The 22,852-nt window shown below is 45.9% G+C and overlaps 11 protein-coding genes across 14 annotated transcripts; 7 read left to right on the forward strand and 4 right to left on the reverse strand.

Moving 5' to 3' along the window:
- Window positions 1-103: 103 nt before the first annotated feature.
- Window positions 104-1,581, forward strand: LOC6528776 (uroporphyrinogen decarboxylase). Of its 2 annotated transcripts, XM_002089774.3 has the most exons (3): window positions 104-262; window positions 388-1,131; window positions 1,185-1,581. In XM_002089774.3, exons 1-3 carry the CDS (start codon window positions 248-250, stop codon window positions 1,494-1,496), a joined length of 1,071 nt encoding a protein of 356 aa, XP_002089810.1. In that variant the 5' UTR covers window positions 104-247; the 3' UTR covers window positions 1,497-1,581. The 2 variants fall into 2 exon arrangements, with proteins under 2 accessions (XP_002089810.1, XP_015054060.1); XM_015198574.2 differs by lacking the exon at window positions 104-262 and having other exon boundaries at window positions 269-1,131.
- LOC6528777 (transmembrane protein 234 homolog) lies at window positions 1,562-2,195 on the reverse strand. Its single transcript, XM_002089775.3, has 3 exons — window positions 2,098-2,195; window positions 1,742-2,047; window positions 1,562-1,685 (listed from the first exon to the last, which is right to left on the reverse strand). Exons 1-3 carry the CDS (start codon window positions 2,111-2,113, stop codon window positions 1,579-1,581), a joined length of 429 nt encoding a protein of 142 aa, XP_002089811.1. The 5' UTR covers window positions 2,114-2,195; the 3' UTR covers window positions 1,562-1,578.
- A 569-nt stretch (window positions 2,196-2,764) lies between these two features.
- LOC6528783 lies at window positions 2,765-15,448 on the reverse strand. 2 transcript variants are annotated; one of them, XM_015198774.3, is made up of 13 exons: window positions 15,179-15,436; window positions 13,244-14,097; window positions 13,017-13,191; window positions 12,797-12,963; window positions 12,671-12,736; window positions 11,883-12,617; window positions 10,731-11,820; window positions 10,293-10,675; window positions 10,057-10,238; window positions 8,700-9,472; window positions 8,460-8,636; window positions 3,955-4,372; window positions 2,765-3,896 (listed from the first exon to the last, which is right to left on the reverse strand). In XM_015198774.3, exons 1-13 carry the CDS (start codon window positions 15,345-15,347, stop codon window positions 3,572-3,574), a joined length of 5,514 nt encoding a protein of 1,837 aa, XP_015054260.1. In that variant the 5' UTR covers window positions 15,348-15,436; the 3' UTR covers window positions 2,765-3,571. The 2 variants fall into 2 exon arrangements, with proteins under 2 accessions (XP_015054260.1, XP_002089817.2); XM_002089781.4 differs by lacking the exons at window positions 2,765-3,896; window positions 3,955-4,372 and having other exon boundaries at window positions 8,517-8,636; window positions 8,696-9,472; window positions 15,179-15,448.
- Window positions 3,056-3,558, forward strand: LOC6528778 (60S ribosomal protein L31). Its single transcript, XM_002089776.4, has 2 exons — window positions 3,056-3,279; window positions 3,343-3,558. Exons 1-2 carry the CDS (start codon window positions 3,056-3,058, stop codon window positions 3,491-3,493), a joined length of 375 nt encoding a protein of 124 aa, XP_002089812.1. The 3' UTR covers window positions 3,494-3,558.
- On the forward strand, window positions 4,586-6,010 carry LOC6528780 (putative N(4)-(beta-N-acetylglucosaminyl)-L-asparaginase GE19290). Its single transcript, XM_002089778.4, has 2 exons — window positions 4,586-4,826; window positions 4,880-6,010. The coding sequence occupies exons 1-2, from the start codon at window positions 4,609-4,611 to the stop codon at window positions 5,958-5,960; spliced, it is 1,299 nt and encodes a 432-aa protein (XP_002089814.2). The 5' UTR covers window positions 4,586-4,608; the 3' UTR covers window positions 5,961-6,010.
- Window positions 6,567-8,477, forward strand: LOC6528781. The gene is made up of 2 exons (XM_002089779.3): window positions 6,567-7,015; window positions 7,074-8,477. Exons 1-2 carry the CDS (start codon window positions 6,744-6,746, stop codon window positions 8,125-8,127), a joined length of 1,326 nt encoding a protein of 441 aa, XP_002089815.3. The 5' UTR covers window positions 6,567-6,743; the 3' UTR covers window positions 8,128-8,477.
- On the forward strand, window positions 9,693-21,327 carry LOC6528788. 2 transcript variants are annotated; one of them, XM_015198575.2, is made up of 4 exons: window positions 9,693-9,827; window positions 19,563-19,874; window positions 19,936-20,302; window positions 20,364-21,327. In XM_015198575.2, the coding sequence occupies exons 2-4, from the start codon at window positions 19,576-19,578 to the stop codon at window positions 20,634-20,636; spliced, it is 939 nt and encodes a 312-aa protein (XP_015054061.1). In that variant the 5' UTR covers window positions 9,693-9,827; window positions 19,563-19,575; the 3' UTR covers window positions 20,637-21,327. The 2 variants fall into 2 exon arrangements, with proteins under 2 accessions (XP_015054061.1, XP_002089822.1); XM_002089786.4 differs by lacking the exon at window positions 9,693-9,827 and having other exon boundaries at window positions 19,464-19,874.
- On the forward strand, window positions 9,713-15,177 carry LOC6528785 (RWD domain-containing protein 2B). The gene is made up of 2 exons (XM_002089783.3): window positions 9,713-9,827; window positions 14,254-15,177. The coding sequence occupies exon 2, from the start codon at window positions 14,256-14,258 to the stop codon at window positions 15,120-15,122; it is 867 nt and encodes a 288-aa protein (XP_002089819.1). The 5' UTR covers window positions 9,713-9,827; window positions 14,254-14,255; the 3' UTR covers window positions 15,123-15,177.
- Window positions 15,574-16,896, reverse strand: LOC6528786 (neuropeptide Y receptor type 2). The gene is made up of 3 exons (XM_002089784.4): window positions 16,876-16,896; window positions 16,195-16,824; window positions 15,574-16,136 (listed from the first exon to the last, which is right to left on the reverse strand). Exons 1-3 carry the CDS (start codon window positions 16,894-16,896, stop codon window positions 15,591-15,593), a joined length of 1,197 nt encoding a protein of 398 aa, XP_002089820.1. The 3' UTR covers window positions 15,574-15,590.
- LOC6528787 (alpha-tocopherol transfer protein-like) lies at window positions 17,103-21,671 on the reverse strand. The gene is made up of 4 exons (XM_002089785.3): window positions 21,544-21,671; window positions 18,229-18,970; window positions 17,796-18,168; window positions 17,103-17,450 (listed from the first exon to the last, which is right to left on the reverse strand). Exons 2-4 carry the CDS (start codon window positions 18,525-18,527, stop codon window positions 17,196-17,198), a joined length of 927 nt encoding a protein of 308 aa, XP_002089821.1. The 5' UTR covers window positions 18,528-18,970; window positions 21,544-21,671; the 3' UTR covers window positions 17,103-17,195.
- Window positions 21,672-21,697: 26 nt separating this feature from the next.
- On the forward strand, window positions 21,698-22,788 carry LOC6528789 (glutathione S-transferase theta-3). Its single transcript, XM_002089787.4, has 4 exons — window positions 21,698-21,890; window positions 21,961-22,063; window positions 22,117-22,433; window positions 22,494-22,788. The coding sequence occupies exons 1-4, from the start codon at window positions 21,773-21,775 to the stop codon at window positions 22,640-22,642; spliced, it is 687 nt and encodes a 228-aa protein (XP_002089823.1). The 5' UTR covers window positions 21,698-21,772; the 3' UTR covers window positions 22,643-22,788.
- The last annotated feature ends 64 nt before the right edge of the window (window positions 22,789-22,852 follow it).

Below are 22,852 nucleotides of genomic sequence, written 5' to 3' on the forward strand. Positions count from 1 at the left end.
TAGTCAAACAATGATTTCTGAATAATTAAAGCGCCAACTAACAGCTGTCAAGAATTTCCAATTATCGATCTTCCGGCGACTATCGGAATTATCCCACCACCAAGAGAAAACGTAAACAAAGTCCGGCAGAACGCACACTCATGCAGGATTGCAGAATTCCATCACGGATTTCATCAAATTTGCGGGATTCATCAGTGGAAATAACTGCGTTTGCTTTCTACAACCTTTTTGACGGTCAATAGTCACTATGAAAGACGCAAAGGTGAGTTTCCCAGCTGATCTGAAGACCTCCACAGTTACATCATGTCGGTTGGACTTCGATTGTTGTGTTTCTGTATTTTCCTGCTGAAAAACGTGAAAACTGACCGAATTGGAGTTGAGTTTCAGCCCTTTCCCGTACTCAAGAATGATAACCTGCTGCGGGCCGCACGTGGCGAAGTGGTGGACCGAGTGCCCGTGTGGGTAATGCGTCAGGCGGGGCGCTACCTTCCGGAGTTCCAGGAGCTGCGAAAGCTGCACGACTTTTTCACCGTCTGCCGCACCCCGGAACTGGCGTGCGAAGTGACCATGCAGCCATTGCGCCGCTTTGACCTAGACGCCTCCATCATCTTTTCGGACATTCTTGTCATTCCGCAGGCACTCGGCCTCACCGTGGAGATGCATGCGGGCGTGGGTCCCGTACTGCCGCAGCCCATTGTGGTTCCGGAGGACCTGAAGCGCCTTACGCCGGACGGAGCCCTGTCCCGCCTCAGCTACGTGGGTGACGCAATCACCATGATGCGCCACAAGCTGGAAGGTCGAGTGCCGCTAATCGGTTTTACAGGAGCGCCATGGACATTGATGGGATATATGATCGAGGGTGGTGGCAGCAAGACCATGTCAAAAGCTAAAGCTTGGCTCAACGAACATCCTGAGGACTCCAAGCTTTTCCTCAACCTGCTGACCGACGCTATTGTAGACTACCTGGAAATGCAGGTGAAAGCTGGCGCTCAAATGCTGCAGGTGTTCGAATCTTCCGCCGAGCATCTTTCTAAGGAGCAGTTCCTACAGTGGGGAGTGCCCTACCTAAAGAGAATTCGTGACGAGCTGGTAGACCGTCTTACAAAGAAGGCCATCCCCGTGGTTCCCATGGTAAATCGGACTAAAACATCTCATCGTGCTTACTAAATGGAATTTCTTTGCAGACGCTGTTCGCTAAGGGTGCTGGGCACTCGCTGAAGGAGCAGAGCGAACTGGGCTACGATGTCATTGGCTTGGATTGGACTGTGGATCCTCTGGAGGCACGCACTTTGGTCGGACCTAACATTACGTTGCAGGGCAACCTAGACCCCCAGGACATGTACCGCGACCCTGACGAACTGCGTAACCTAACCACCGAAATGGTGCATAAGTTCGGCAAGTCACGTTACATCGCCAATTTGGGACACGGAATCACGCCCCAGACTCCGATTACGAGCATGGAAGTGCTGGTGGAGGCGGTACATAAGGCTCTTTAAAGTGACCTGTGCTGTAACCTTTAATTTTATGATGCTTTTATCGAATGCAATAAAGACAATTGGCCTTGGGTTTAGGGTAACCTCACTGGAATGTTATATTTTGATGGTACTGAGCCTGTTCCTGCAGAATCTTATCGTAAATCATCAGGATACTTCCACAACAGACAAGCAGGGTGCCCAGGATGACTTCTGAGGGAGGATATAGTATATAATGGCAATAAGTTATACATAAACATTTAGCTTACTCCTTCCCGGCAGCTTTTCCCCCAGCGCATATCCGGTTATCGCCGTAAATGCGAAGCTCAGGGAATTGGCCACTGGTACCGCCACTGTAATACTGGCCCTCTGGAGCGTCCATACGTACAAAGCACTTCCGCACTGGTTGAGTCCAAAGGGTATCCAGTAGCGCCACCGGGAGCCGATTGTGCGTGCTTCCTGGATAAAGTTGCTCCACTTGGAGCCCCTATCTCTGACCGACTCGATTCCCTGACTGCCGAGGCGAATAAACGGATTGGTAACGCCCCACAAAAGACCAACGGCAAGAAGTTGTGCTAGAAAGAGATTCTGAGTGTTAAACACGATTATATTTTGGTTTATTTACCAGCAATCTCCAGCATTCTAATTTGTTTACATCAGCTGTACCTCATCAGTTTTGACTACATTTTAGAGCAAGAATGTAGGGCATTCCATTAATAGCTATGTATATAACAATGCATTAACATTTTTATATTAACCATTGTAATATTATTGTTTATTAAATACAAATCTTTGAAATAAAATTTGTGCAACGCTTTTTTTTGAGATTGTTATAACATCAATCGAGAAAATATTAGTAAATCCCTTCAATTCTGGATTACAATTTTGCGAATTTAAAAGCATTAAATAATATTGTTATTATAAAGTCAGCATTTCGGTATGTCCTAACTTTTGAAAAATGAATTTGACTTGTTTTAAAGAATTAAGTTTGCTTTTTTTAGGAACTTTACTTGATTTGAAAAAGACACATTAAAAAAAACGGAGCCATTCCAATTAAATATCAGTGGACGAAACAGAAACAGTTTAAAAATTACAAATTCAAAAAACAACTTAAACTTTTGGTATCAGGGTCAATCAGTTTAAAAATTTAAGACGTTATTCTCTTAATATTACTGTTTTCGGAATACCCTCGCTACGGAATACCGCCAAGCTAGTTTTACTGTACAATACGATAGTCACGATAACGCAGTCACACTATTTTCTGCTCCCCTCTAGCATCTCTTCTTCTATCCTTTTCTTTTCGCTGCGTTTCCGGAAGAGGTTCGTAGTTTGCGATTTTATATTTAAATCGAAAAACATCGAATATTTCCACGAAGTAAATGCAATGAAGCTGTGTGCACAATGTTCGGAGTCGAAAAACCGATCACGGCGTATGTTCATTTTCCCTGTGCAGCAATTTCGGAGTCATTTATTATCGGATGGAATATTCCATTGCAGTTTTGTTTATATTGTGGCATCATCTAAAATTCGTTGTTAATTATTTGCAGGATATTGAGTAGCACCGTTTCGGGCTAAACAGCACAATGACCAAGACCAAGGGCGAGAAAATCAACAAATCCGCGATCAATGAAGTCGTGACCCGCGAGTGCACCATTCACTTGGCCAAGCGTGTCCACAACATCGGCTTCAAGAAGCGCGCGCCCCGCGCCATCAAGGAGATCCGCAAGTTCGCCGAGCGGGAGATGGGCACCACCGACGTGAGGATCGACACCCGTCTGAACAAGCACATCTGGTCCAAGGGTATCAGGTGCGTAGTCCGTAGTTTGCTCTGAACTAGAACCTTCTGTAATACGCCGTTAATCCCTTCCAGGTCCACTCCATTCCGCATTCGCGTGCGCCTGGCGCGTCGCCGTAACGACGATGAGGACTCCCCCAACAAGCTGTACACCTACGTGACCTATGTGCCGGTGTCCACGTTCAAGAACTTGCAGACCGAGAACGTCGAGTCCAGCGACGACTAAGCAACGTAATTGACGGCCAACATAATACGGTTAATAAAAAGTAATTTTTATTTAGAAAAAACAAACAAAACAAGTGACTTAAAGTGTGGTAAACTGCGGCTGCAGCAGGTAGACTGCATCCTGCGTGGCCATGGACAGCAGTCGAAGCTTGTGGCTGGGCAGCTGGAGCACTTCCAAGGCATGACCCTTTGGCAAGGCATTGTCGCCGAGGATTTGCTGGAATCCCGCTGCTCCGCGGTGCTGGTAGATGCTAAGCGGTTGCTGTGGCAGGACGTTGGACACGCAGAGCAGTAGATCATCGGATTCTGGCAGATGCATAAAGCGCATTACCCGCGACTGCTGAGCGTCCTGGAGCTCGAGGACTTGGTCCAGTTGGAAACTGCTCGTGTCTGTGCTGTCGAAGCTGCGAAGCGATTAAAACCTTTATAAATGCAGAATTAGTGAAGTGCTCATGAATCTACCTGTAAATCCGAATCTCTGCTGCTGGCGATGAAGCCATGAGTGCCACATATCCGCTCTCCATGCCAGCAACTCCTTGACTAAGCTCCATTTGCTCCACCTGCCCATCCATCAGCCTGCTCGATAGGGAGTAGTCGCCGCTACTCCATTTCCAAAGCTCCACCGCTCTGGGAGAACTAACTAGAATGGGCATCTCATCTGAATCGGCGACCGCCAACAACTGTTTTACTGCCCGCCTGGGCAAGATTGCTTTCCTGCTTTTGTTCTGGTTATCTAGGCATCGGATTACTACCTGGTTTTCTTCTTGTAGTGCCCGGCACTGAAATCCATATGATCTGAAATGTAGTTTCTTTGGGGTTTGTGAATCCTCAGCGCTTTGATCCAAGTTTGTGTTCTTTAGCTCTGTCGGTGTGAATAAGCCTACAAATACAAAGCATTCAGTTATATTTATGTGGACTTTGGGATACCCTTCCTATATCTGCTTTTGCGTTGCTGATATTAATTGGGCGTTTAGGTTTTTTTTAATGACAACTTGCGTCTATATCTTAATCTACGTTGAAATATTTTCTGGATTTAAGATATTGTTTAGACCCGATTAAAATGTATTAGGACTCATTGAAAGGGTATATCAAAACAACAGATAAGGAAGCAAACCAATGAGGTTAGACTGCTTGCATTTAAAAGCAAAACTCGACCATTTTTCGGCAGAAAGAGAACAGATTGCGGCAGACCAACGACTCCTCGTAAGACTATTACAGTTCACCATGAAAAGGCACTTGAAGGCATGTCTTTGGGTCCTTTGTTTTGCCTCCACGGCGTTATCCAGCCTTGCGGACACCACTTCGCCCAAACCAACGCTGGCTTCGGCGTTTAGGTGAGCAACACATACAGTCAATTCTTTGTTCGCTAAGATCCACCCCTTTGCAGTGGAAAATCCAAAACAACCGCTGTTAGCACTGCCCTGAAGGCGAATAAGACGGCGAGTGAGCTGCTACCTATGGTCATCAACACTTGGAACTTCACGGCCGCCAATGTGCTGGCCTGGCGGATCCTCAAGCAGAGCAAAGGTGGACTCCGGCAGACGCGGAACGCAGTAGTGGAGGGCTGCTCGAAGTGTGAGAAGCTGCAGTGTGACCGGACAGTGGGCTATGGCGGATCCCCGGACGAGTTGGGCGAAACCACGCTGGATGCAATGGTCATGGACGGGGCCACCATGGAAGTTGGGGCGGTTGCTGGCCTGCGACGCATTAAGGATGCTATTAAGGTGGCCCGGCACGTTCTGGAACACACGCAACACACCATGCTGGTGGGTGATGCGGCGTCCGCTTTCGCCAATGCTATGGGATTTGAGTCAGAGTCGCTGGTCACGCCGGAGTCGAAGGATATGTGGTTGCAGTGGACGGCGGAAAACTGTCAGCCAAACTTCTGGAAGAACGTTCACCCGGATCCCAAGGTCTCCTGCGGGCCGTACAAACCGCGGCCGACTCCCCTGACCCGATGGAAGGAGGACCGTGCCCGGAACGAATACGAGATTGGAAGGAAGAACCACGACACCATTGGCATGATTGCTATCGACGTGGAAAGCAACATCCACGCCGGCACCTCCACCAACGGGGCGCGTCACAAGATTCCCGGACGGGTGGGAGATTCCCCCATTCCGGGTGCCGGTGCTTATGCCGACAACGAGGTGGGTGCAGCCGTAGCCACCGGAGACGGAGATGTGATGATGCGCTTCCTGCCCTCATTGCTCGCAGTAGAAGCGATGCGAGCAGGAAAGCCTCCGGCGGATGCAGCTGAGGAGAGCCTTCGTCGCATTATTAGGCACCACAAGGACTTTATGGGTGCCCTCATCGCCGTGGATCGGCTAGGAAGGTATGGCGCCGCCTGCTACGGACTGGACGAATTCCCCTTTATGGTAAGCAGTCCAGCCGGAAGAGATGGGCCCACGCGCTTGGAAACGGTCAAATGTATAGCTGGTCAAGACAAAGTAAATATCGTTTCGTTCTGAGATGGCGGAAACCTTAAGGGATTTCAATAAAATATATAATTCGTTGGGAATTCTGTCATATAACATTGTGGTATTCCAAAGCCGGTATTTGTTTGAGCCTATCGGCAGCACGATAGGCAAGTGGTTGTACCGTGTAGTGGTGGTACCAAAAATATCGATGTGTAAGAATCCTAACATTATGGTCACCCTTAAGTACAGTGGTAAGTCCAGTTAAACATCCGCACTTACGTATCAACAGCTGTGATGAGCATATAATCGAAATATGAATTTTGGTAAATATATAATGTATTAGAATAGATTAAAAAACAATGTTCAAAATATTTGATAAAATCTGATCCCAACGGTAATACTTGAATAATTTCGACTTATATGTAGAGCTTGGTACTTCCACCACCACCATTATTTTATTCGTAGTGTATAAGTTTATAATTCAAAATAATAAAAGTATTACTATTAATTAAATGATAATAATTGTGTTGAAACATTTCCTTTTTCAGTACATCGAGCGAGTACTGTGAACTATTATGTTGCCAAAAATTCTCTCATCCCTAAGTTACTGTACCAAAAAGCGGCATTTCTGGTATTTGCATGTCGCACGGTCACATTTTCCGCCAATTTACCGACGCCAAATACAGAAGAGGAAAAGAGAAGCGAACGGTGCGAAAGCGGAGAAAAAACAAGCGAATCTTAGTTGCATATATTATTGGTGTGTCGCGTGTAAACAAAAAAGCCTCCAAAATTATCAGGAACGTGCAACCAGCGGGCCGCAAGTCGCTGACTAAGATGGCAATTCAACTGGACAAGATTTTGCAGGACATCGCTAAAGAAAAGGTACTGCATCCAAACAATGGCGGCGCCAGCAAGCAGGAGCAGGAGGAGGCGTGGGCCAGGATCGGGCGTCTCAACAAGCTTTCTGTGCACGAATCGCGCTCCATCTTCATAGTACTTCAGAAAAAGTACGAGCAGGAAAAGCTAAAGGGCAATTCGGCGTGGAAGCTCTTCAGCTTGATGCATCAGATCCACCAGGAGCCCAAGATCTCAATCAAAGAGGAGAAGTAAGTGGAGTAAATAATCGTCTAACCATGAAAAACTAACAATTTAAACTACCCGCAGTGATCAAGTTCCCATGGACGAGGTTGAGGAGTACGAAATGCTGGAGGTGCAGGAGCCTGAGGAAGAGGATGACGCCCATCAGTATGGACAAACCGCTAACTCTACCGGCTCGGCGTCCTCTGACGGCGAAAGCCCAACGAAATCCCACAGCACCGGCTCACCGGAAAAAGAGGAACGGGTGTACGCCAAACCCAACGTAGACACTCCTCGTCCAGCCATCGAAGAGAAAAAGCTGCTCAACACACTGGCTAATAACACACCGCGAAGTAGCTCGCTATCCGCCGCCGCCGCAGTACTCCAAAAAAAGGGAATCACTGTGAAGAAGACGCCCAGTTCCGGAGCAGGTCTTGTATCCAAACCGACGATTGGGCAACAGGCGCCGGTCAGTGGGCAGAGATCAAGCTCCTCGCGCACCACCATTCAGCTGCCAGATTCTCTAAAGCGCAAACTCTCGGAGGAGTACACCTCGTCATCGGCGCCAAAAAAGCAGTCCAAGACAACGAGCCCGAAACAAGCGGCTTTATCAGCAGCCTCCACTTCAGCGCTCACCAGCGTTCCAGATCAACTGCCGGCGGGAAGTAATGTGGTGCACACAACAACTGCCCAACTAATGCAGGTAAAGAAGGAGCGTGAGGACAACCAGACACCGCCGCCGGGCATCAACATCATCACCATTCCAGCGGCGCAACAAATTAACGGTGGTGGTGGAGGACCAAACTCGTCGACAGCCGCCACCATTGCTTCCACCTCAGTGGCTTCCACAAACGGCTTTTCGCCACACATTGAGGAACTGGATTTTAAGAATGACATTATCTTCGACCCGAAGATCAACGCGGGCTCCTCCAATACACCTGAGATTATTAACCTTGGGAACTTTGACAACTCTCTGCCGCCGACCTTTTTCAAGAATCTGTGCAACTCGTCGCGACACGAGTCTCTCGGGCTGTACGTGGCCAATGTGATGAACAGACTCTCTTCGCGTGCCTCCGCCAAGCTTGAGCTGGCCATCTTGCGCGCTATCCTTGATGTGCAGGGCGACGAACTGGAGCAGTAGCCCGACTGATACTCGCAATTTAAATGATTACTCAGCTTACTTATTAGATAAAATCGAAGGTAGTTATGTAGGCCTGCCTGAACCCTTTCTCGTATTTATCGTATTATTTTATACGTGTTTAAACGTCTGCGTTGTGTGCAAACTGGGCAACTTGTATGATGTATTGACCCACAGTTCTGTTGTGACTGTTCACAATAGTTACGAAAAGATTTTAAAGCCTAATTTAAAATGTACTTCTAATATTTGACATTTCGAATTTGTCCCTATTTAAGGTTCAATATGCTACTTGATTTTAAAATACGTTCTTATGCAAATAAATCTACATAACTTACTTGAATTTTCGCCAAAAAGATGTTTATCCGGTTGCCAGGTGTACGAGACTACATTATTCCACGTATGCTCCCAGATGGCCAGGACGTCAGCGTTGTCCAAGGAGATGATCTTCATATGCGAGGCCTTATGAGACAATTGCTGCAGCACAGAAAAGCCTTCCAGCACTTTAGGCGGCTCTGTTGGTTGAGTTGAGTACCCATAACTAAAGGAGAATTTGAGTTGATATGTTTCTAACCTACTGGTCAATCTGTTCTTGATTGCTGCCACATTTTCCTGAAGTTGCTGCCATTCCTGAATGTCATTTGTTTTGACACCCCGCTTTTTTTTGTAATAATTATCCAGAAACCCATTTCCGTTGCCGGAATCATAGTGACCCACAGTTAGTGGCTGTGTGAAGATCAGCTGGCTCTCTACATGAAGATTGGGGCGGTTTTCTGCCTTGCTGACTAGAAACTCGTTTACTGGCAGATCGTTGACGAAATCCACCCAGAGATTCTTCACATTATTGCTCATAACTCGTTGCTGCTCGGGGAAACTATTCGCTATCAGCAGGGAGCCCGGTACATCCTGCTCCTTATCCATCAAAATGAGCGTGTCCGTCTGCCAGAGGACACCATTTACAGGCCCCTTCACGGTAAGATCATTGTAGAGGTTAACATTATTCAGACGGGTAGTGCCAGCAATGCTGTGGTTCCCGTATAGGTAGGCTGCTTCATTGATCCACTTGGCCACAGGGACCTCCGCCACCTGGCTTTCAGGGGTAGTATGAAGGCGATTTATAATGGAGCTTTGAACGGTTTTCAGTGCTTCGATTATCATTGGAGAATTGCCACTGTCATTGTAATGAGGTATTCTCACGACATCATTAGCTAGGTTTAAGTTATTTATCTTGACATGGTTTAAATTTCCCAAAACTAAGCCCTCTGTCAGTTTCCATTTTCCACTTATAGAATGAGATCCGGCTGTTTTCAACGAGTGAGCTACAAAATCATCAAAATCCAGAGAGAAGTTGCTGGGAATAGATACAGATTTAATTTAATATTAGTAAAAGCCATTTGATAACACCGAATTCTTCACCAAATTATTTACAAATTTCTTATAGATTTCATAGTAGGACCAATATTTATGAAACGAAAATTAATTATTATATAATTAAATTTATATTTAAATTTAACGATACATGTAAGAATCGGTACAAGTTTTGAAAGTATCGATAGACCAGAGTTTCTGTCATCTCTAGCTCACAGGCGTTTGGGATTCTTCCTAAGACGTTTTTGTTGTTCCAAATCACAAACCTCTGCTCAGCCGAAACTGCCCGACCGTAAAAAGTGCATTTAACCAAACCCAATAAGCGACCAATTGACGAGGTAATTAAGCACACATGCCAGTGTCCGAAATAAGTGCAACCCCCGCCCCGCGCTATTTGCAAACGTGTACAGAAATTTCACCTGCCGAACGGAATGCACAGCTGACTTGTGCTGATGCAGTGCCTCTAAAACTGTTAGCGCGTAAACAATTGCGAAAGTGAAACGTGATACCAACAATACCCCTGCCCATTACCCCTTGCCCATTGATTATTTGGACAATTTCACTTACCTACTGGAGCTCTCCATTAAAACGTCACTGCCGCCACGTCGAAGTTTTACGTATTTGGCTACAGGAGGCTGTGTGAACGTGACGTCATGCTGGAAGCTCAGGGGAGTTTTCAGCAGATTGCTACGCGTCCGGCTGAAGTAGTTACGTCTGATGTATTCCACTTGGTGCCCGTTTATGGGTCCCTACGGGGAAGGTGTTCTTGCAAACACTAACGGTTTCTAATGGTTTCCACTCACTTGGAATTCCAGCAGGCCTTCAAATTGTCCAGATTCCAGTCTTATTTCTCCCAAATCAATTTGCTCGTTGTCCAGCCACACCTGATCTAGGAGGTTTCCCAGAGTGTGTCCATTTAGCAGGTGATAAGAGGGTTCTCCGCCAAACCTTACATTTTCAGCTACAAATGTTTGCACATTTCGTCCAGTTAAATACAACTCCAACGCCTCCAAAGGATACCCATTCAGGCTGGTTATGTTAGACAATTCGGCTGCCTCTAGGTTTCCTCTTATGCTAACTGGAGTAGAGATGTAACCTCCACCATTATGGTAAATGACGTCCTCTGGGACGCGGAGTAAATTTAAATGATCCAACTTTAGCTCCGATTGCAAAACAATGGGATTCGCTGAGAAGTAATATTGTTATAGGATATATACATTGTATTAGTTTAGTTTACTCACCAAATCGCACAGATTGCAGGTGCTCCGGTGCGCTGAGCCTGTAGCTTCGGTTCTCCAGATCTTCTAAGGAATGGTTGTTGAGCTGCCCTTGTAGCCAGAGGCCTCTTTGGGTATCCACAGAAGCCAGCTCCTGGGGGGCTGTGAAATTCTGGTCGCCCTCATTTTCCAACCAACAACTACCAAATTTATAAGCTTCAATTCCATTTAGACTGTTTTGAAAGGTGAGGGAACTAATGTTTACATCATGCTCAAACGTAAAGTCGCCAACGTATTTGATGTTGCCCGCTAGTTGCTGCAACTGCTGCTCCAGTTGGATCACCTTCACTTTGTTAATACTGTCACTAAGCCACAGGTTTTGGGCGTGAAGGGTGCCATTAAAGTTGGGAGGCAGATGCCAGCTGTCCAGGGACTTGCTTCCATGTTCGTAGATGGACGACAGTGTTTGGCCAAAGAGATGGCCATTTAGGTGCAGATCATCCACGCTCATTTTCCCCACATCCAGGCTATCTATATACAGTGTTCCATTTGACTTTTGATCCTGACCAGCTAGAAGGTAATCGTCAACTCCCAGCACATTTAATAACACATGCGATGAAGTGACCTGGTTCGTTTCCACGCCTTGTAATTGAACTGTACTCAAAATAGTTTGGTTGCCACTCTTGCTGAGTAGCACTTCCGGGAGGCTTTCCGTATCAATCCCATTTAGCCATTTAATCTCACCGAACCCATCCACAATCTCTACATTCTGGGGAAATATTTTACTGGCCTCTACCAACTGCACTTCACCGACGTTCAGTTTAACCAAATGTTGCAGATCTCTTGTGTTGAGGAAGCTTAGCTCGGTATTGTTAGCAATAAGAGGTTCCACAAAGTTGAGACTCACATCCTCCAAAGGTTCATCCAATCGCATGCTTCGACTCAATGCTTCTGCTGCGGATTTCTGAGTAGACTCGTCCACAAAATCTTTCATTTGCAGTAGCCGTCCGATGGTAACATCGCCGTCGATAACAAAATCACCATTTAGTTGGAGCGATTTGTGGGTAACTTTTGCCGGTGACATCGCTCTTAATTCAGCTCCCATAATTTGACCCTGAAGAAATATATGTTTATAAACTATTACTTTCCAAGATTAAAATATATGTGGTGGCTTACCGCAATGGTAATCGGTTCCATTACGCGAACATTCTCGAATCGAACAGCACCTTCGATGACTTGAGTGTGATTTGCCTGCTTGGTGAGGACATCAAAGCGCTGACGATCGACGTGGATGTGATTAAGTCGCTGGTTGATGAGCAGCCGGTTGACCTGAATTGGTTGGGAAAACTGAACATCGTGTTGGACAATGAAGTCTCCACTATCCACTGGTATAAGCTGTCCCAACGGGCGATCGTTAATCTCGTTGCTATTGACTTGGACAGCGTCGGATTCAAGATGATCTAAGTCTACGGCTGACTTGATAAACTGCACATCTTTGTTGCTGCGTTTTAAAGTGAGATCAAAAAGTTCTGTCCATTTGAGGCCATTCAGTCGCCCTCCAAGTTGTAGATCCTTCACTTTTAGCTCCTCCAGCAAAGGTTTTCTTTGTTTTCCGGCGGGTTCGGTGTATTTCGCGCTTACATAAACGTTATTGGCAGTCACGGAGTCGTAAACAGGGTTCCTCGTATCAACTCCATTGATATGGTCTGCTTTAACTGTGCCGTGCACCACCAGAGTGTCCACCGTGACTTCATCGAAGTTGAGTTCCTCATTTGGTTGACCAACGGATCTCTTATTGGGATGTCTGGAACCTGCTGAAATCGCTTTTTGTTCGATTTTATCCAAGGCCTGCTTGGTTAACTTTAAAGCCTTCCAGTAATTAGGCGTGAGCTTCATGTGGTTGTCCTCGAACTGAAAATACAAGTTTTTTATCAAAATAATTTCATTTTTTTGCTACTTCTTACCGATTTGGCGTTCACTAGTTTGATAACCGACCATTTTAGATTCTCCTCCCGGTGAATTAACTTGTCCTATGAATACATGATAAAAAATTCATGTATTTATCGAAACTTATAAAACACAAAACTCACTTCCAGTCTTTTTAAAAGATGCTCTAAATTTACTTGCTCCAAACGCTTTCTTTGCTCCCGAGCCCAGTCAATGATTTGCTGGCGGAGTATGTTGGCATGCTCATCTTGTTTGTAGAGAGGCTGGAAAATGTTTGTCTCGTTGGCAGCCATGTTCTCATTCGCAATCACTGTATATAGGAAAATATCAGTTCAGGATGTAAAGAAAGCTAAAAATGCATACCCAAATAGCTGTGATCCTTCTCCTCATAGCTTCTCATACGTGCCACGCCACGACTTAAAGCTCCCTCAGTGAACTGCACCTTAGATTCCTCGAATCTCCAGTCGTTGAGGTTATAGATCTTGACATCCTGTTTACTACAAGCAACCAGGAGTAGGAACTTCTCCGATATTGAGTGCTAAGGGATTCAACATATAATAAAAAAATATAAAAGTTTGATCCGAAATTACCTGAACTGGCAAAACCCTCTCCAATGCATAGAAACTCAATCGCTGATAAGGCACAAACTGCCCCTTTTCGAAGACATAGATCACGGTGTCTGCTTCGCCCACCTCGGCGTCAGTTCCGCCAAATGTGTTGCCTAGGATGAGAAAGTGCCTGCGGCTGACCTCGTTTACTGGGAGGCTAAAGTACTTTACGTCCACGGCTCCATTGCTGCGCAGTCGCTGGAAGAGCTGGAATCTTTGGGACTTGGCATCCCATCTAAAAATCTCTGAGTGGGTGGCAGTTCTTCCCTCTGAATCTGCGTAGTTGGCTACGGCCACATAGTCGGTGTAGTCGATGCCGAAGGCCTCCATTCTTCGAGCATTGCTGCAGCGAATCGCACCCAGTTTCTGGAAACTCTTGCCCATCCACTTGAAATAGGGACACTGAGCTCCCGATTCAAAAGCATGAAGTAGGGTAAGTTCCTGGCTACTGATCCGAAGGTACATTCCCCGCAGATGGGTTCCCGAAAAATATTGCACTGTCCGTATTCCTGTTTCCGGGGAAATCTCATAGATGGGTGATCCTTCACGGGCCTGACTTACGGGTTCTGTAAGATTGTAACTCACTGCAACGTAGCCACGTCCAGCGAAGGCCAGGCAATCCAGTGCCACCGCTCTAGGTGTTTCCAATTCCACGAGGAGCTGGAAGTCTTGCTCAGCTGGACGCCAGATATAGACGGCAAAGTGACGCTGTCCTGCGGTATTTTTATGCAAAGCCGTAGCGTACTTGACCGTGGGCAGTTGGAGGACGCAAATGTCGAGGGGAAAGGGCACCGGCACGGAGGCCACTCGTGTTAGTCCATCGAAACTAAAGCTAGCTGGGAGAGGCATAGACAATAAGTTTTACAAACACTAATCACATACTATTCTTCTTTAGCTCTTTGTACTTTAAGTCGCTTTCATCTCTAGGATAGGGTCGTACGTAATGCGTCGCCGCTGACTAAACCAAACAATTCTTTCTAACTCTTCGTTAGCCATGGCCGAGGAGGAGCTGCAAACCTACCGCCGCTGCGTTGGCCTGCAGCTGGAGGAGCTCGAGCTGTTGAGCTCCATATATTGCGCGCCCGGAGAGCTGCATATGCTCGACGCCGGCGTGGTGGCTGATTTCAATGAGTTCCTGGAGGAAGATAAGACCAAAGCTGCTAACAGCCTTCTTTCCCATTTGGAGTATGTGGTGAAGTTAACTCTACCGGGCAAACAGTGCGTGGAAGTCCGAGTTGAGCTGCCGCATTTGTATCCACTTTTGGAACAGGCACGCATCAGTGTACACACTACGCTACTGGGAAAAGCAAAGGAGCAGCGTTTGAAGAATGATTTAGAGCAGTATCAGAGTGAAAGGCGCGAAGAGGACGCCGAGCCGTACATCTTCCAGCTGTTGAGCTGGCTGCAGGAGCACATCGAGGATCTGTTAAAACGACCAGCTTCCGAGTTTGAGGTGCTGCCAGTAGCATCACAAGACCCGCAACAACCACCAGCTACGCATCTTGAGCGAATGTGGATTTATTCCCACCACATTAAATCCACCGCCAAACGGCAGGAGCTGATTCGACAGGCCCGTCAGTTGGAACTCACAGGATTCAGTAGACCCGGAAAACCTGGCATCATATGCGTGGAAGGTGATTCCGCGAATGTTCACGAATTCTGGCGCACAATCAAGGCCCTTCGGTGGCAAAAGATCTGCCTGGTGCGGAGTGAGCCTCGGCAGCGCAAGCGGGGATTCGAGGATTTTAGCGAACAGCTTTTCAATGCCGAAGAGGGCGTCATGAACATGGGCCAGTTCATTCGGTTCCTCGAAGCCCATGGATTTGGCTACATGAAGTCTGAATTGTTTGGTTTAGCCTGAGCGAAGTGCCCAGCCAAATTTGAAATGTAAATAAAGTTTGTTATATCATTACAAACCTTGGTCGAAAAACTGAGGCGCATCAGCCGCCCGTTTGTGAAGCGATGTCTGATCTGAGTTCAGGAAGTGTGTGGGATAGGTTTCCTGGAAGTTTACTTCCAAACTGATTGCGCGGGCGATCCCACCAGCAAAGGTCAATATAAACAATAAGCGACACATTTGATACATATATTTATTTTTTGTAAACTATACAAAACGTAACATTGAAACTATACCACGTGCACTGGCTCCAAAAGAACTTTTACTACCAGCCATGATATTCTACGGTTCTTAAAGCTCCATTTAGAGATATTGTCAGATGTTTGGGTACACTATTTCATAGTGGGTGTATATTTTGGTATTTTTGCCATTGGTGGATATTACCTTGGACCTTTAAAATGTATCAGAATAAAGATTTATCTTTGATTTCTATTATATAAACCCGTCTGCCCCGATTTCCGATGCAAGTAAATCAGTAGGGTTACTTTGCATTATCTTAGTTGACTTTGCCGACTGTTTTTCCGACGATATATCCTTGGTTATGTCCGCTTTTACATTTCCTGCCTGTTGTCCTGCTTTTGGGCTCCGTCTGCCCTTCTTCATAAAGGCACAGTAGCAGCAGTGATTTGGAGTTCGAGAAACCTTCTTCATTTTCGCAGCAAATCGCCATCGCCGAACCCAAGATATCTGGTAGTAGGCCCTTCTAAAGTTCTCATTGTTGAATCCGTAGATCAGCGGATTGACGGCGGCGTTCAGAAACATCAAATACTGTGAGATGTACCAGAATAGCTGCATTCCACTGCTGACAGAGACATCCTCACCGAAGTATTTTTCCCGTAGTACAACTAGGATTGTAAATGGCAGCCGTAGAGCTGCGAAGACCACGACCACGATGAACAGTGTCTTGGCCACGCTGCGTTTATAGCTCACTGTGAGCGGGTTCTCGCGACTAAGGACCCGCTTTTCATACCGATCAAGCTGTGTTTGGATGGCTGATTAGTTGAAACCCCTAAATCAGATTACTATCGTTGCTTACCTTATAGAATATGGCTATGTAGCAGATAAGCATGATGCCTAATGGCAGCCACACCAGAATAGTGATTAGAACATACCAGTACTTGGGCAGGACAGAGGTGTTCTCCTTGCAATATCGCTCCGTAAAGTTCTTCCAGACGCGCACCCTGTAAGAACGATAGAAAGCCAACGGTGATGCCAATAGGATACCCGAGACCCAGGTGCAGACCACCACTATCTGGACGCCCCTTATGGTGAGACGCGTCTCCATTGGGAGCACGATGGCCGTAAGACGGTCGTAGCTGACTACCGAGAGATTGAGCACGGCTGTGATGAGGAAAACCACCACCAAAAAGCCCTCCAGCTTGCACCCCACGCATCCCAACTGGTAGTTCTGGTAGAAGTCGTTCACCATAAACATTGCAGGGCAAATGGCCAGGGTCAGAAGATCCGCAACGGCCATATTTGCAATAATCAGGTTGGTGGGCGATCGCAATGAACGGTTGGTGGCTATCAGATAAAGCATGGTGAAGTTTCCATATAGACCAAAGGCAATCAGTGGCACAAACGTGCAGATCTTCCAGGTGATCTCTCCGTTGGACTTGTGCAGCCAAATGCGCTCGGCTGGGAAGTCCCACTTGCCAAAGTCGAACTAGGGGCAAAGGTTAAGCTACTGTGCAATTGGAACCTTGCTCATACTAACGTCGTCGCTGCTTGAAGCCATTCCGTTGGATTCCTGCTTCGACGCCTTCCGCAGAGGAACTACCTCGCGTTCGCCAAATTAACATGACCAAAACTTGATCCCACTTAATTTTGTTAGCTGATTGACAAAGCTATTAACAGGTGTCACAGATAGTACTAGCTAAAAGCTAATGGCTCTGCGATTTGACCATCTGTCGCGCCGCTCTCGGCGCTTCTCATAAACTATAGTTGGCCTTTTCGAGGAGTGCTTTTGCTTTTTATTGAAGTATTTCCATTTTCATATTTTTTCAAATACTAATATAATTAAGACACGTTTCGACTTTAATCGATGTCGAGTTTTCGGAAGGATCCCTCAACGCCGAAAATGGAATCCGCATTAACACGCTTTCCAGGTCGCAGATGCTCATCCACTCCGTACTGGGAGTCCTCTGCGAAATAGCTCTTATAGGACATCAATTGCTTCTCCGCCTCCGCCTGAATGTCGGCTATACGTCCATTGTTGCCGCCATATTCTTCCGGAAGGTATTCGCGTGGTATCACCTCATTTAATTGCTCCAGGTTTTTATACACGTGAAACTGGAAATGCAGAGTGCCGTATGTGATGAGTCAGGCAAATAGATTATTCTCCAGCTTGCACTTTCCCCCGTGTGCGTATTTAAGACTAGGCCTAACGTTTCAATGATAAGAGCCCATGACGTGGTCAACTGACCTTAGGCAATGCTGCTTTGCACACTGTATAAAGTTAATTGCTTTGATTTGGGAAATATTAAATAATAGTTCAAGGGTGAGAGTGTCTGAGCTCTTCAACGGCTATCAGCTGCCTGCTAGACCAGCTGATAATCTCGGTGAAGTGTCCGATAAGGGAACGAAAATAAATTAGCAAAAGTGGCTACGACTATTTAATTATTCTTGCTTACTCACCCGCTGCTGGAGCTTGCTGGGCATGAGGCTCTTTGCCAGATTCAGTAACGCCACTCCCTCCTTGGGGCAATTGATCAGGTGGACTCCCTTCAGGCGAGTGGGCTGAGCCTTTTCTGCGAATATTCCCATCCTTTTGATGAGCGTGAAATCTAGTTGGGCCAAAAAGCTGAGGCTCAATTTGGCCATGTCAATGATTTCGACGTAGCCGCTAACGTTGCTGTGGTCATCCTCACGGATTGACTGTTCCGTTATCATGGTTTGGTAGCGGAAGAGATCCAATAACTTGAACTTCTTGGGATCGAATTTCTCATAGTTCGTAAGCTGCAGGCGGGGGCCATCGGTGCCCCAAGGTTTGGGCAATCGCACATAGGTTCTAAAAATGAAGTTAAGTTTTTTAAATATCCTTGATAAGGATGATGACGTCTAAACTCACCCAGATCGACACAAGATTAGGTTCTTTTCGTCCACCAATCGATTGCCAAAGAGCTCTGGCATTAGCGTCTTGATAGTGTAAAAGTGATCCAACTTGGACTTAGTCTTCTCTAGGCTGAACTTGCAGCCTCGCAAGAAGCCAACCAGGAACTGGTCATCCTGACGGCCCCTCAGATGAGGTTGCTTGGCCAACCAATCACGAAGAGCTGCCAGATCCGCTGGCACTCGCTCCTCCACCTCGTTTAGTTCCGTTTCAGCAATGCGACGAAGTTCGGCGCTCAAGGGTCGCAGTTCGGTCATTTCTGGGAAGTCGCTTGCTTCGTGGCAGCTGGACGGCTACTAAACGCTCTTCCTAATCGCATGGCGGCCAAAATCCCAGGCCGAAACGGAACCGTTAAAAGCTAATCTGGTGCTTTTATGGCCACTCATTCTGTTGATAGCGCGCACGACCGTTTCCACCACTCTCTTTTGCTCCGACGGCCCATCAAATCCGACCCGATCTGTTGTGTGGGCGGTCGAAGTCTCTTGTCGGAGGAGATAAGATTAGGGCTCGACTGCATCTGTGGCGTGTATGAGTGCAGCTGGCGAAAAGGCGGTAGAGTCTGTGGATAGAAACACGCCACAGTTCAAACGGTTGTGAGTATGCAGATCGTATCTTATCGCCGGATCGGAAAAGCACAGTTGGCTGGAATTACCCAATTATGGGTTTTAAAAGTTAATGCCATATCAAGTGGATGTGTTTTCTAAAAATAGAAAAGATAATTGAAAAAAATTTTAGTTCTTGAAGGAGTAAGACATTTTTAAAACTCCCTAAGACAACCATTTTAATGCGGGGTTTTTTTTAGGAGTAAACTTAAAATATCCAAATAATTATCAACAGCTAATATAAAAATAATTTAAACTTCATACTTCTACTATTTATCTTATTTCAACGCAGGAAATATGAATGAAGTTTAAATATGAATGAAGTTTACGAATTCATGAGCTTATGCGAAACTAGTGAGGTTCAGATATATTTTCCAGTGTACACGGAACATTGCTATTTGTGTTTGCGCATTCGGTCAATGATATCGCATAATCTGGTGCTCAAATGGTTTGTCACTGTGAGTTTGCTCCGTGTCGCAGTGTTTTTCGAGTACTTCAGCACCAGTGTGCCCGCTATCGAATCGGGAGGGTTCCCGATCCGATCAGAATCGGAACCCAGTCCAAGCAGGCGACCGCAAACTTTTCTGTTAGTCGTGTTCGCACCTGGCCATAGAACACACAGTTCTTAGCACACTCCAAGCCTTCGGTATCGTATCTCAAAATTTAAGGCAAGTATTGATCGTTTTGCAGATCCCCTGAGACCATGGCCAAGATACGATCGCTGGTGCCGGAGCTGGCCGAGGTGGCTCGGTCGCAGCTCTGCGAGGATCCGTCCTCAATGGTGGCGAAGATCGAGGCCCTGAGGACCTGGATCGTCGAACAGAACTACCTGGAGGCGCGGACCGACGATCAGTTCTTGGTGGCCTTCCTGCGCTTCTGCCACTGGGACGTGGAGGAGGCCAAGAAGAGAGTACTCTTCTACTACACCTACAAATCCAAGGAGAGAGAACTGCTCAAGGGTCGCCTGGTAGACGATAAGCTGCTAGAACTGGCTCGTTCAGGGTAAGTCGGGGACTCCCCATTTTCTGTAGATGGGTGTTTTGGAAACCGTGCTCTTTTGCAGAATCTTCGCCACATTGCCCAAACCTATTGGCCCTGGTGGCCCTCGTATCCACTACACACGAATGGGCCACATTGAACCTTCCAAGCACAGTGTCAGCGACATTTTCCGCTTCCACGCTTTTCGCGCAGAGATCGAGATCAACACGGATGACAACTGGAACGTATCCGGCGTTGTGGAGATCATCGATTTCACCAAGATCCCCTACTCCCTGCTACTGCAGTTCGATCCTGGTATGTTCAAGCGGATGAATGCATTCCTAGAGCATGGTATCCCAGCGAATTTGGTGGCCACCCACATTGTTAATGCCTCCAGGGAGACGCAGTTTGTCCTGGGCCTGGTTCGGAATGTCATGAAGCAAAAGGAGCTGGTGAGTCTAAAGGGAAAATAATCGATTTCGAAACACTAACCCTTTGCTACCCTTCCTGCAGTTACACATCCACTCTAACGTGGAGTCTCTGCAAAAGGCCATTGGCAAGGAGTATTTGCCCGTAGAGATGGGCGGCGAGAATGGCTCCTTGGCGGATGCGATGACGCGGTACGAGACACAGTTGACCAGCTTTTCCACGTACTTTAAGGAAGACGAGCGATATGGAGTGGATGAGAAATTGCGGGCGGCCAGTGAGAATAATCAGGATAGGGCCGCTCCGTTAGCGGCCAGCGTTCCTAGCGACGGAACTTTCCGGAAGCTAAACTTCGATTGAGGCAATGATCGGGCAGTTAGTTTTATATTCTGATGCACATCCTATAAATACGCCCTCTTAACACACAGCCCTATATATACACACTGAAATGTATAGACACTACAGCGATCTTTGGTCATAGCAGAACCTGATATTTTATAAATGATACCATAAAGGAGGAACATCGAAACTCAAAGCAAATTGAACAATATTATTGACAAGTGCACACTAAAACGAAATATGAAGCAAATGGATCGCCATCAAATGGCACAAAAACCTCACAAGTTTGTCGATTTTAATTTATTGTTGTCCTTATCAACGCACATACTTATACACATTCTAACGTCCGGTCGCTGGGGGTGTTTTACTATCCCCAAACGATTCATTTTACCATGATCCCACAAAGCATTTTCATGACGAAATCTTCAACGTCTTCTACTTGCGTGCTAAGTTGTTGTTGGCTTTTATTTTATCGCATACTTTTATAAATACGGTACATGAGTATATATATTTTCGATATTTTTTCAGTTGGTTAAGTGTCGTTTCTACTAATTTTTGATACTAGTTTACACATATACATGCATCTCTATATTTATGGATAATACATACATAGTTAAATGACTATATATAAAAGTGACAATGTACTGTAGACCCCATGTTGAGTGCGTTAATAAATTAAAGCGAATTTGTTTAAATGTCGGTATAACAGAAACGTAAATTGTACTACTTGGGGTTCGATTCTTTATATATGGGGGTAATGTGTTTTATCTGGTCGAGATAAACGCTTTGGGGCTTGATGTCTGCTTGACATATCGCTGTTTGAACTAAAGTTCTGATAAGCAATATCAATAAACTTTGTGTTATGCCAAGAGCAAGGTTAAAGCATTTCATTTTATTGATCATTGGTTTCTTTTAACATAGTTCTTACCTGACTATTTTGAATATTTAACTTTTGCCCGCCTTTTCTTCGATTCCACTTAGAATGGGATGACTATATCATCTTAGGTCGAGTGTTGAGAAACGACCAAATTGAACTTTGGACCGGCATAAAGCTTGTTGCTTCGAGCTTTTTTGACATTTCCTCAGCGACTACAAATTGTATGTTGTTTTCGTGTGCACCGGGTTTGCTTAAGTTTACTGAGAAATAAATTGCCAAGATGTCGAAGGCTATTAAGTACTATTACGATTTCCTGTCGCAGCCATCCCGCGCCCTTTGGATTGCCATGAAATTGGGCAAAACCCCTTTTGAAGACTGCCCAGTTGCTCTGCGAAAACGTAAGAATAAATAAAAAGTTACTTACATATAAAGCATTTATGTACACCATATTGGATGGTTACATTCCAGAGGAGCAATTGACCGACGAGTACCGGAGTATCAATCGATTCCAAAAGGTGCCGGCCATCGTGGATGGTAAATTTCAGTTGGGCGAGAGTGTCTCCATAGTGCGGTAGGTGCAAGTCTTCAGGCAAACAGATACAACAGATACATGGCTTATTTTAGATATCTCGCGGACAAAGGAGTCTTCAGTGAACAGCTCTACCCCAAAGCCTTAGAGGATCGGGCGCGAGTGGACGAGTTCCTGGAGTGGCAGCACTTCAATGTTCGCATGGTGTGCTCCCTGTTCTTCCGTCAGGTGTGGTTACTTCCGGCAAAGGGTCTGGCGCCGGCTCCAAAACCCGAGGTTGTCAAGAAGCTTATCAAGGATGTAGAGGGCAATTTGGGTCTACTGGAACGCCTCTGGCTGGATAAGGAGTTTTTAATCGGAGACCAACTTACCGTGGCAGACATCTTTGGCGCTTCAGAAATCAATCAGATGAGTAAGAATGAGTTACTGCAGAATATAAAATGAATTCAATTAATTATCATTCATAATTTAGAGCTCTGCCAGTACAACGTAAATGAGAAGCAATTCCCCAAGGTGGCCAAGTGGATGGAACGCGTTCGAGATGCTACGAATCCTTACTATGATGAGGCCCACAGTTTTGTTTACAAAGCATCCCAGCAGGCAGCCAAGGCCAAAAACTGATTCCCTTATGACTTTGACTAGTTTATTAGTTTATTGCATTTATTAGGATTTTAAATCCATGTTGTGCCTTATTATTTGTTCACTGTGTTCAGTTCTGCGCTGCGAAACCGCTAATTGTTAAAATAATTAGAAAATGTTATACGAGAGTTACTAGTGCTCTGAACTGGGGTACTATCATTCGACAGCCAAATAATATAAGATGATATAATA

The sequence above is a fragment of the Drosophila yakuba genome, chromosome 2L (genome assembly GCF_016746365.2).
Source record: "Drosophila yakuba strain Tai18E2 chromosome 2L, Prin_Dyak_Tai18E2_2.1, whole genome shotgun sequence".
In the NCBI taxonomy this organism is placed as follows: Eukaryota; Metazoa; Arthropoda; class Insecta; order Diptera; family Drosophilidae; genus Drosophila; species Drosophila yakuba.

What these genes read in the sequence shown, in the direction of transcription:
- LOC6528776 (XM_015198574.2), top strand. Translation starts at nt 304, where the DNA reads ATGTCGGTTGGACTTCGATTGTTGTGTTTCTGTATTTTCCTGCTGAAA. An exon ending in CCATCCCCGTGGTTCCCATG is followed by an intron (nt 1,132 to 1,184) that starts GTAAATCGGACT and finishes ATTTCTTTGCAG; the next exon opens with ACGCTGTTCGCTAAGGGTGC.
- LOC6528777 (XM_002089775.3), bottom strand. An exon ending in GGAAAAGCTGCCGGGAAGGA is followed by an intron (nt 1,686 to 1,741) that starts GTAAGCTAAATG and finishes ATCCTCCCTCAG; the next exon opens with AAGTCATCCTGGGCACCCTG.
- LOC6528778 (XM_002089776.4), top strand. Translation starts at nt 3,056, where the DNA reads ATGACCAAGACCAAGGGCGAGAAAATCAACAAATCCGCGATCAATGAA. An exon ending in ATCTGGTCCAAGGGTATCAG is followed by an intron (nt 3,280 to 3,342) that starts GTGCGTAGTCCG and finishes AATCCCTTCCAG; the next exon opens with GTCCACTCCATTCCGCATTC.
- LOC6528780 (XM_002089778.4), top strand. Translation starts at nt 4,609, where the DNA reads ATGAGGTTAGACTGCTTGCATTTAAAAGCAAAACTCGACCATTTTTCG. An exon ending in ACGCTGGCTTCGGCGTTTAG is followed by an intron (nt 4,827 to 4,879) that starts GTGAGCAACACA and finishes ACCCCTTTGCAG; the next exon opens with TGGAAAATCCAAAACAACCG.
- LOC6528781 (XM_002089779.3), top strand. Translation starts at nt 6,744, where the DNA reads ATGGCAATTCAACTGGACAAGATTTTGCAGGACATCGCTAAAGAAAAG. An exon ending in ATCTCAATCAAAGAGGAGAA is followed by an intron (nt 7,016 to 7,073) that starts GTAAGTGGAGTA and finishes AACTACCCGCAG; the next exon opens with TGATCAAGTTCCCATGGACG.
- LOC6528785 (XM_002089783.3), top strand. Translation starts at nt 14,256, where the DNA reads ATGGCCGAGGAGGAGCTGCAAACCTACCGCCGCTGCGTTGGCCTGCAG.
- LOC6528783 (XM_015198774.3), bottom strand. Translation starts at nt 15,347, where the DNA reads ATGTATCAAATGTGTCGCTTATTGTTTATATTGACCTTTGCTGGTGGG. An exon ending in GCCTCAGTTTTTCGACCAAG is followed by an intron (nt 14,098 to 15,178) that starts GTTTGTAATGAT and finishes TGCCTCTCCCAG; the next exon opens with CTAGCTTTAGTTTCGATGGA. An exon ending in ATCTTTTAAAAAGACTGGAA is followed by an intron (nt 12,737 to 12,796) that starts GTGAGTTTTGTG and finishes ATGTATTCATAG; the next exon opens with GACAAGTTAATTCACCGGGA.
- LOC6528786 (XM_002089784.4), bottom strand. Translation starts at nt 16,896, where the DNA reads ATGGCTTCAAGCAGCGACGAC. An exon ending in TGGCTTCAAGCAGCGACGAC is followed by an intron (nt 16,825 to 16,875) that starts GTTAGTATGAGC and finishes CTTTGCCCCTAG; the next exon opens with TTCGACTTTGGCAAGTGGGA. An exon ending in ACATAGCCATATTCTATAAG is followed by an intron (nt 16,137 to 16,194) that starts GTAAGCAACGAT and finishes ATCCAAACACAG; the next exon opens with CTTGATCGGTATGAAAAGCG.
- LOC6528787 (XM_002089785.3), bottom strand. Translation starts at nt 18,527, where the DNA reads ATGACCGAACTGCGACCCTTGAGCGCCGAACTTCGTCGCATTGCTGAA. An exon ending in CTAATCTTGTGTCGATCTGG is followed by an intron (nt 18,169 to 18,228) that starts GTGAGTTTAGAC and finishes CTTCATTTTTAG; the next exon opens with AACCTATGTGCGATTGCCCA. An exon ending in CCAGCAAGCTCCAGCAGCGG is followed by an intron (nt 17,451 to 17,795) that starts GTGAGTAAGCAA and finishes CTGCATTTCCAG; the next exon opens with TTTCACGTGTATAAAAACCT.
- LOC6528788 (XM_015198575.2), top strand. Translation starts at nt 19,576, where the DNA reads ATGGCCAAGATACGATCGCTGGTGCCGGAGCTGGCCGAGGTGGCTCGG. An exon ending in CTAGAACTGGCTCGTTCAGG is followed by an intron (nt 19,875 to 19,935) that starts GTAAGTCGGGGA and finishes GCTCTTTTGCAG; the next exon opens with AATCTTCGCCACATTGCCCA. An exon ending in TCATGAAGCAAAAGGAGCTG is followed by an intron (nt 20,303 to 20,363) that starts GTGAGTCTAAAG and finishes CCCTTCCTGCAG; the next exon opens with TTACACATCCACTCTAACGT.
- LOC6528789 (XM_002089787.4), top strand. Translation starts at nt 21,773, where the DNA reads ATGTCGAAGGCTATTAAGTACTATTACGATTTCCTGTCGCAGCCATCC. An exon ending in GAGAGTGTCTCCATAGTGCG is followed by an intron (nt 22,064 to 22,116) that starts GTAGGTGCAAGT and finishes GGCTTATTTTAG; the next exon opens with ATATCTCGCGGACAAAGGAG. An exon ending in TTCAGAAATCAATCAGATGA is followed by an intron (nt 22,434 to 22,493) that starts GTAAGAATGAGT and finishes TTCATAATTTAG; the next exon opens with AGCTCTGCCAGTACAACGTA.